Source organism: Perna viridis, chromosome 7, assembly GCF_037379345.1.
Source record: "Perna viridis isolate PV_CMFRI_1.1 ecotype Kerala chromosome 7, ASM3737934v1, whole genome shotgun sequence".
Classification (NCBI taxonomy): Eukaryota; Metazoa; Mollusca; class Bivalvia; order Mytilida; family Mytilidae; genus Perna; species Perna viridis.
In genome coordinates this window covers 31,663,260-31,673,884 of record NC_142451.1, presented here as the reverse complement: position 1 = coordinate 31,673,884, position 10,625 = coordinate 31,663,260, and the positions used below count along the sequence as shown (strand labels likewise).

Genomic DNA, 10,625 nt, shown 5'->3' with positions numbered 1-10,625 from the left:
AAAGTGTTTTAGTGTTTTTTGTTCAGTCTGATGTTGATGTTCAGTTGTTATCCTAGTGACATCCAAAGCAGTAGCATTAACAGAAATGCTTAAGCTTCCTCGTCTTTTCAACTAAATGTTCATGAACTCTCCCTCTTTCCTTAAAACATTGTAAGCATCCACTTTATTTTGTCCTTAGTTATACTTCTGAGATTATTTTCACTGATGGGTTTATCCTGGTCATATAGAAGAAAACTTTCCTTTAAAATAGTAAACAACCAAGCATTTACCATTGCTTTGTTCAGGGATGTTTGTTTGGTAAACTGTGAAATTTAAATGTTACCGGGATGTTATAATTCAAATTTGGAAAATATTATCCAATAAAATGCTTCACCAGCCCTAGCTTGATACAACCACAGAGGTCAAACCCTGAACAGTTGGGGCGAATATCGACACACCATTTAAACTGGATACAGCTTTGAATTTTGATTACAACCAGAATTGAAGTGGTCAACTTTTGGCTTTTATTCCAAATTGGATCCAGTTAAAACCTCAAATTAGTCTCAACCTTCCTTTGGGGGTATGACACCTTGTAGTTGCTGGCCTTTTGTGGTCCCTAATTCATACTTGGCTCTACTTACAACCCCAAATATTAACCATGGTCTTCCTTTTGTGGTAGGCACATTGTGGTTAAATTTATACGAGATCCATTCATTTTTACTCAAGTTATTGTCTGGACATAAGGAAAGTGCTTGTTTTGGGCCCCTTTTTGGCCCTTATTTAAAAAAAGGTTTAACTCTTAACCCTCAAAATCAATCGGGGTCTGACTACAGTCGAATAAAAAGGGGTTGATATGGCCACCATATTGCCAGTGGACAGACTTGCCTTCTTTTCCAAATTGGGAATTAAATACTCATGGAGTATTTTATAATATTTATTGAAAACAAAATAAATATACACTAATAACTAAATAGCACGCTTTAAAATAAGTCTCAGATAAAATCAATGTGCTTAGTATAATTCAGAGCATATCACCAGCTTGGCTACAATACAGGCGTCTGTGTGTTCTTGGCAACCACTTCTTTTTGGTAATGTTTATTACAGTACAGGACACCATGGGCTTGTTTGTAGTTGTTCAAACTGAAATGTGAAAACATTAAGTTGAAGGTAGTTCCAGTTTGTCTACTTTTAAAGTATGTGAAAATCTGTGGTCATCAACTGCTAATAATACAATTTTTTTTTTATTTGGAGAGAGCTTGGATTAAATTTGGAATAGAATTTCTTTTCTATGAAGAAGTTAGGAGCAGTTGGAAAAAAGAACCATAAGCAAGTTCACAAAGACATTTGCTGAGAAGTTACATGAAAATATCAACTTCAATTTAACCCTAAAGTTGAATAATCCCCTTTTCAGGCTTTTGACAAGCATTATATCCCTTCATGCACATCTTTCTATAATGTCTTAACTTCCTATTAGATTTCATCATAATCCACTGAACCGTTTAGGAGTTGTGTTTATAAAGTTGTAAGTTGGATTCATTCTAGACTTGTTGCAAGTCCTTCTTTATTATATATATGAAACAGAACCTTGGTAATTAACCTCTTTGATAACACCAATACTAATTCCTCTTTCCCACAACAATGAGAAGATTTGCTATCAGAGTGATACATGCAATCATTGAACTTTTCATATATTCTTACATGTAAATATTAAGAGAGGGACTTGTAGTCTAGATTCATTCCCATAACTCTGATAATAAATATATTACTTCATGTACATAATTATAATGTCCAACCTTTCTATAGAAAAAAAAATCCCTTGAGCGGTTAAGGAGTTACATGTATGCATACAAGTCAGATATGTGGACAAGAAAAATGGACAAACAGGATTATTCCTTTATATATCCTTCAAACATCTTTGGATTATATATAGTTTGAATAGATATTATAATCATAAAGAATTTAGCCAAAGTTTTATCTTGGTCAACCCAACCAAGAAATCAATACACAATATTTTTATTTTGAAATCAGATTGAAGGAAAATGGGCAAGCGCCTGTTCCAAGACCGGAATTTCTGGCCTCCATATGTCTTGTTCCAATTTCACTTTCAGTTTACTTTATGCTGCTGGAGTATATAAGGGCAACTATTTCGCTGTACCTGTGTATAATGTTATTTTTGGGCCAGCTGCAGCCTGTCGAGTGGTGTGAGGGTTTCCTTGTCCTTCATTGAAGACACATTGGTGACCTTGAGCTGACATGTTTCATCCTGGTGATGTTGTTGTCACCATATTCATTCTCTTTTAAACTTACTTCTAAATAAAGTTTATACATCAATGCATTTTACAGCACTGGTGCAAAATATCCTTGCGTAGTTGCAGTTAATCCTCTTAATCCAATTTTGACCCAACATCATGGACATTAAAGAGTATAAAGCCATTTTTCCTTAAAGATAAATCTAAAATACTTATGGTACTTTCAAATAGAGAAATCATCCTTCTGTGAAATGATATTGTCAGACCGTTTGGGTTTTTGACATGTTCCCAATTTGCCTGAATCTTACAGAGACTTACACTAAATCCTCTTATCTAATTTTGGGCCAACATGGGAACATTTACAATGAAAAAAAGGTCATTATTCTTAAATAAATCTAAGATTAATCTTACTTTAAAGACAATTTACAGTCACTACACTTGAAACATAATTTATGATATGGTTTGTTTCCAGCCTCTATTCTCTCAGCTGCATACACAGACTTCTGACAGATCTCACATTTTTCTGCTCCACCCTGTAAAAAAATGATTCAACTTAAGATGAGTAAGGACTAAACAATAATATGAATAAACTACGATTTTAAATAATTCAGAAAATGAAAGTTCATCGTAGTGGTATCGTTCTGTTTTTTTAGGTACCAGTTCGTATAAAATCAAGACATTGCCTATTGTAGAGGTGATTCATGGTGTAGAAAAAACACACCAAACAAATATGTTTTCCGGTCTTTAGATACTATATTTTCATGTTACTATATGTATCCTGAATTCAGAACTGTATTTTTTTCTGGTACTAAAATCAACTAAACCAAAGCAATTTATTTAAGACGAGAACTCTTGCAGGGGCGGATCCCAGACACTTTGAAAAGGAGGGTGCCTGTCGAGTTTCCTTAGAAAAAGGGAGTGCTAGGACATTTTTAACCATTTCTTGCAAATTTTGCTCATGAAAATGACAGTTTCCAATAAAAAGGAGGGGTGCCAACCCCCTACACTCTCCCCCTTGATCCAAAATCTAATACTGGCCATGAGATCTGAAAGAAAGTTTTTCTTAATTAGAAATAAGTGAATTCGGTGGGTTTTTGACACGCATGAATCACATACCGTCTGATTTGAATGAAGACCGCTACTAATGTACTTCTCTTTTGCATAAGGTGTGGCACGAGAAGAAAAAAACACTAAGATATTTTTTACCGTCAGAAAATAAGCATCAAGTGTTAGTATATATATAAAAGTTGCCTTTATATATTGATACATCCGATTGAATTGAAATGCACCACGGAAAATTGGCAGGAAAATTTTCCCGCATTTCTTCCCTATATAAGCAGTAAAAATAATATCTACAACACAGATGCTTCAGTATAAATTTAAATAGCTTTATGGTTGTTTTCTTCTTGCTGTATTGAATATTATATATTTTAGGCAAAAAAAACATATTTAGAATAATAATGTGCCACCCATTGCCTTAGTCTTACGTAGAATGGTACTTAATGCAATGCTGAAAATATGAAAATCGTCAAAAATTATATAAAGATTTATTGTCTAATAAAGTGGCATGTCAGACGCGTTTCATATACAAGATTGTGAAAAGCAATTTTGGTATATCATATTTGATAGACGTCATAGAATAAATTAAGCCATTAAAACAAATGTTCCAAAAGAAAGGGCCCTTTATGAAAAAAAAATTGACAGACGGACGAACACACAAAATAGATATTTAAGTACGAATCAAATTCGCCTCAGAAGAAAGAAACATTAATTATATATATACATGTATAAAATTGTAGGTAATAAAGTTATCTTGTAAGTTTTACTGCAATGTTTAGTCTGTGTTTATTCGACAATGAGACGAAATCTATGTATGTTTATAAGATGCAATGTAATGTACAACTGATCAATTATCCATTTACTCGATTATGTGCCAAAATACATTTGGAATACGACGTTGATATACTTGGTGTGCTGAAATAGACAGTTGCAGGTGTCAATGAACTGTGGCCGTATTATTGTAATTTGGTAATCAGTTTAATATTTTTAGGGGGATCTGGCAATTCTTACACGCGGTAACGACATTTTCTTACACCATTAAGCAAAAAATTTTAACCAATTTATTGATTGTTTCAAGATTCAGATCTTCAATTGTGCTATACAGCTATGTAACTAATAATTTTTTGCACAATTAGTATAAGATATTATGAAGACTTTTTCTAGACAATTACATTGGGTGTCATTAACTTTCAAGAGTTTTTGTTGTAGGAGTGTGTTTCCATGGAAACTAAACTGCCAAATATTATTTGCTATCTATAGATTCCAAAACAAATAGAGAAACATCAGTTACCCTTTGACGTAATCAAGTACCATGTAGTAGAAAACAAGAATATGGGGTTACCAAGGGGACAGTTGGAAATATGTTAAAATTTAAAAAATACACATATTCAATCTATCAATTTAGTTCAATAAATCCAAATGACGTAACCTAACACAAAATTCCATGAATTAAATTTGAAAAGAACCACTTGCACGTAAATCTACTCATGAGAAGATCTCTTTATTCATTCTTGTTTAATCTATAAATTTTACATTCAGGATGAATGATTCATCGCAAATGCATTTCCTCCCTATAATCAAATTTTCTAAATGAAGGCTACACCTTCCTCATTTATATAAAAATACGCGGTCATATTGGTTGTCATATAAGATTAATCCACGTGGATTAATCTATGCGGAAAGTTCTTTTTTTTTTTATAGAAAATCCCTTGTGGGAAATTTGAGAACCGCGTGCATGTTTTCTTAAGATAAAGGTTATTAAAGATAAACTTATCCAACTTAATATATCGGTTAAATAATTCAATTATAATTAACATGTTAACTAATTTAATTATTTGTGCACAGTATTGTTGGTGTTATGTATTAATAACTAATCTTTGCGACTCCATGCAATTACACTATATACCCCTTTATGTACCATATATTTTCGTATTCCCGTCAATGGAAGATCTAGAGTTGGCTGCAGGAGGTTGACACCCCTTGGAAATTTGTCATTTAACTTTCAAGGGTAAAAGTAACAAAAAATGGCAAATAATACACCCCCTTTTTATGAGGAACCCAGGCTGGCATACCCCTTTTCAAAGTGTCTGGATCCGCCCCTGTCCCGTCCATGTAAATTATGCACTTCGACCTTAATACTGAGTTATTAATTAACATAAAATAATACAAAGTTGGACCCCCCCCCCTTTTGTTGGAAAATTAGTAATAAAGTGTGAGATAATTTTGACAAAAAATTAGCAAATAGTATAACCTAGATCCCATTTTTATCCATCTCTGTACCTATAAAAAACATAAATCATGTAACAACTATGATATCAAGTAGTATGGAATGAATTGATTGTTCTACGCAGCTTCCGTGGAATAAAGTGAAAAGGTAAACAGATAGTAGGTCTCACTTGCACACTGCAATTATCAAAATTTAAGTATTAAATCTTCTTTGTCTTTCCACCCAAGATAAATTTAAAGATATTGTTTAAACAGTTCATAAAAAATAAATATATAAAAGTACATGTGAATCAATAGACATTCTGAATGACATTACAGATCAATATTTACATCACTATGAAATATCTGAGTAAATATACAGGTGAGGATAGTTGGCGTCCCGGGTCAATCCATATAACATAAATATATACAGTAAATATATCCTGGTATGTAAGAGCACATTAACCTCAGGAAAGCCTCTTTATTATGCAAATAGTAAGATACAATCTACTTAAAACTACATGTGTATATTTGATACATAAATGTCAAAATATTTAGGAAACTAAGAGGAAATATTTTTGACGGAAAAAATCTTAAAGATTATCGACATGATACGGAAATTTAAATTCTGTAACGAAAAAAAAAAGATTTCGGTTAAGTTACAAAGTATTTGTACTCACAAATTTTGGAGGCATCTTGAGTTGATGGATGGTACCTAAACCTTTGCACACGGTCCCAAGATGCTACGTAAGATTAATCTGTAAATTTATAAGATAGGCGGGATTTTCAAATTAGTTCAACAGCCCCGGTGACTTTTACTATAACCCAGTCCATATGAAAGGGCTTTAATCTTAATAGGAATTATTCCAATAATTTAAATAGTTTATGGCTTCCTGATACAGTGAAATTTATCTAAACGGAACCCCGAATAAACTGATCACCTGTTCAAACCAGACGTCTTCTGAAGTCCATCGATTTAGTTGAAATTCAGTACATTTTGAACATGTATCTATCAATCGAATACCCTCCTAACCCAATTTCTTTAGTAACAAAGAGATTTGGTTTAAATAGGTTTTACTGTATGAATAACTTCCTTGCAGGGTTTTCTCACCGTAAATATATTATATTTTGTTGTTCACACATTTTTTTTTCATCTGCGGTTACTTAAATGTCAGTCCCTGTAAGAATCGGACAGAGGGTGAGACATGGCATAAAAAACATCATTTTGATAGTGTAATTTAAATATTTGCACGATCAGAATCAAGACAAACAGACAAAATTTCCCATAGCATGCTGGACCGTTGAGTTACAATTTCATTGGAATGCACTGAAAACGATAACGATGGGCGGATAACTCTGTCGAAAACCTCATTTTTCTCAGATTCTATTGAAAAATTTCTGGGAAAAGCCAGTGACGCAGAGATCAAATAATGGTCTTTTCATATAGAAAAGTATCCTTGAGTGACATTACTTTATGATCAGATTGGTCGGTTTTTTGACATGCATGTTTCTGATTTTTCCCGTTTTGCCTGATTCTTACAAATACTTACACTTAACGTATATTCTCTGTCGAAATTATTACTGTCACAGTTCTGAATTTCGAAAGAACAAAGAAGAGTGAAAATGAAAGTGCGCTCGATACTATACAAGTCTAATTATCAATTATTGTAACCAAGATTAATTTGCTTGAAGTGCTTGATAAATTACATGCTATTGTGGATCTTTCGAATCTGTTCAAAGTTTTGATTGTTCTATCTTTTTTTCATTACATTTCCACATAATTTCATAAAACGAAAAATCGCATCTCTTATCAAATGGCCCTTTGAATCATAAGGATGTGAATATATTTGTTCGAACTCTGTAAGATCATATTTAGTAACAAAAAAAAGTACGTTAACTGGACTTCTTGTGAGATTATTACAGCACTCGATCGAGTTCCTGAAGGACATCATTTAATTTCGTTCTCTTTAGCGATACCGTGGAAAGAGAATTCCAAAAGGGACCAATCGTGCACCACTTATTGTGGACTTCCTGCATTGTTACGAATCACAATTTATGGCTAGAATAAATAATTAAAGACTCTTCCAGATAACACCTGGTAACACCTTCAGATATTTGCACGAAATTTAATTGACTCTTAACAACGACAACTTCAATATCTATACTAAAGATATATGTATGTATCCCGCAGAACTTTCTTTGATTTCAGAAAATATTGATATAAGAATGCCCGTTTCTTGATACAAAAAAATTTACGTTGAAAGGCATGGATTTTAGAAAGTGACGTCCCCTTCTTACCACCATATTGTGTTTACATATCACAATTGGTTCGATTTGCTCGTTCTGGATTTTAAATCGTATATAACCGAAAAATTACTATATCAAGGTTTTCGATTTCACAAGCTCGAGAAAACATTCACAAAACAAGGAATACAATCTCAAATACAAATTTACTTGTAAACAATTAGATTCTAATTTGTGCAGGTATCTCCTACTCTATATCTTATGGTAATATTCTTCACAAATTAAAGCGCGGAAAGCTTAATACCCAAGTTGACTATACCATTCAATAGGCTAATTCGTAAGGCATATAGTTATGATATTGTTGTCAAGTCGTATAAGATTGATATTGATTCGTCGATAATGTCTTAAAATAGAGACTAACATACTTTACGTGTGAAAGCAGTTTTCGGCATGACATGGGTTGTGTCCTGTATAATTGTATGACTTATGAAGGTTCTCAACCCCGCATGGAAAGAATTGGGATTGATATTACATACGATAAGGATAGTCTCTTGGTTGTGTATTTGTGTAACGATATATAATCAGTTTCTTTATTTCTGTTTTAACAAGGGACTCAGACATTTTGTGGTGATTTTTAGGTGTGTTTAACTGTGTGATATTGTTTCCACAGTGGCCAGATTCAAAAGGCGAGGATTAATCACGCCAAAGTTCTTTCACCCCGTCGCAATTTTAGCGCCTGTCCCAAGTCAGGAATTTCTGGTCTCAGTATATTTTGTTTCATATTCAATTTCAGTTTTCTTTTATGTTGCTGGAGTATACGTGGGCAAAAAAAAATTCGCTGTACCTGTGTAAAATGCTGTTTTGGGGCCAGATGCAGCCTGCCTTGTGGTGTTAGGTTTTCTTCGCCGTTCATTCAAGACCCATGAATTCCTCAAACTAGAAATTGAGTTGGATACCAACACAGGTGTTATCCAAACGTTCCCATTCCCACGAGATCTCCGAATATCATTTGCTACGGCTCCTTGATTTAAAAAAAAATGTGATTTTTATATATTTTTTTTAAATTTTCGACTGATGACCATCTTTGAATGTTGACCATTTTATTTTTTTATAATATGGCCGATCAGAAGCTCTTGCAGTGACCTAGTTTTTAACAAAATATTAAAATTAATATTACGATTTTCCCTATTTTTTTTTGTCTTAATAAATGGCGGCCACTGTTTGATATGACATTGCACAATGTCAGACAGATAATGCCCGATCTTTGCACCAACGTTGCAGTTCTGTTCTATTTTGTCGTTTCTGAAATCCTTTGTGGAGAAAAATAATGATAATAATAAAAAGAAGAAGAAGAAACTGAAATTGAACAAAAACTTCGTTTGGGAAAATAATCATGTGAACTATCAATTAAGTGTTGTTTTGACAATAATATAGTTTTTGTAGTTGCACACTAAATCAAGTAAATGATTCACTATTTTAAAAAATCTTAACCACCACTTTCACGATCAATGTAGGTATAATTCGGTCATTTTTATACAGTTTATCAAAATAAAAACAAAAAGAGGTATCAGATACATCTTTAATGTTAATCCTCGATAAGAAATAGATTGTTGTTCTTTGATAGCTGCAAATCTTGGGAAATCCTTATAAAATGTGTCTTTTGCAGTTTATCAAAATATGATTGTAAAAGTTGCAGTTGTAAGTTTTAGTTGAAAAGGTAACAAAAATGAACTGAAAATCTCCTAATAAGTGGTTCACGATCCTTAAAGTCCTCCATTCACTATCAAACTTTCATTTCTCTTGCTTCACAGTGTGCATGTTAGTCGCATTAAATCTAGATGTAAACACATCTGACAGGGGGTAAAAAAGGAGGTGTTCAAATTTCAGGAGACATAGTTCTATAAGTTCTTTCTGAATCATTATTGTTATTTGTAGCTCTTATGTAATTATGATAAACACTGTAAGGGTTTCAGAGTATATATTTGCTCATTTCTATCCACATTTTGCACGCAATTCACCAAATTTTCATTTCAATTGCTGCACGGATTTTTGAATTATAGTCTTGAAACAGAAAGAGTAATCAAGGGAACGAAGGTTATAGCGGTAATCAAAAGAATGTAATCCAGGGACAAAGACCAGACATGGAAAACAGACATACACAACAAAGAACATAAAGTAACTAAAATCATACATACAAAGTAACAAAAGTAAATGAGCAACTCGGACTCCACTAAAAACTGGGAGCATGGACCAGGTGCACCGGTAGGGTAAGCGTCCTCTGCTTTTCTAGAAACACCCGCCGAGTTGCCCATTAAAAATCGATTCAAATCAATTCCATCTTCCTTAATGAAGGGACCGGTGCATGATGTCTAGAAACATGTAATATGCAGAAAATACCTCTTTTGTCAAGAGCGAGTTAATAATTTTCAATCTTTGAACTTTTTCCATCAATGTTTACAAAAAATGTATATTGAAAATATTCTAAAATAAAAAAAAATAAAAAAAGAGTTTAATTTGAAGATAATGGAAAAGTTATGGATTGTAATCTAAATTGCACAGAGAATTACTATTACATATTTTTTTAGAGTAAAATGTTAATTTAAATACAAAAGTGACTGAGTATAATCATTATCAATCAATGTACTCTTATATATGTGTGTGTGTGTGTGTGTGTGTGTGTTTTCAAGTCATGTGAATATCTTCTATCTGCATGTTGTATTTGTTGCCTTGTATGGAGAGGATATATATAGGCCTTGCTAATCCTATTCAATTATTTATTGAATAAAATATGTTTAAATCATCAAATCGGAGCTGACAAAAATTATCAAACTAAGTTGTTTTTATTCATGTTTCTTCGGGAGCGTTAAAAGGTTTCACCTTCGTCATGTT

At 32.9% G+C, this 10,625-nt stretch overlaps 1 protein-coding gene across 1 annotated transcript; it reads right to left on the bottom strand.

The window, feature by feature from the left end:
- Positions 1-900: 900 nt before the first annotated feature.
- Positions 901-6,331, bottom strand: LOC148612306 (uncharacterized). The gene is made up of 3 exons (XM_088593616.1): positions 6,173-6,331; positions 2,640-2,761; positions 901-1,119 (listed from the first exon to the last, which is right to left on the bottom strand). The coding sequence occupies exons 1-3, from the start codon at positions 6,185-6,187 to the stop codon at positions 1,023-1,025; spliced, it is 234 nt and encodes a 77-aa protein (XP_088449742.1). The 5' UTR covers positions 6,188-6,331; the 3' UTR covers positions 901-1,022.
- Positions 6,332-10,625: the final 4,294 nt, after the last annotated feature.

Coding starts and splice junctions, on each gene's coding strand:
- LOC148612306 (XM_088593616.1), bottom strand. Junction 1,120..2,639: donor GACTGTAAATTGTCTTTAAA/GTAAGATTAATC, acceptor TTCACATTTCAG/TTTGAACAACTACAAACAAG.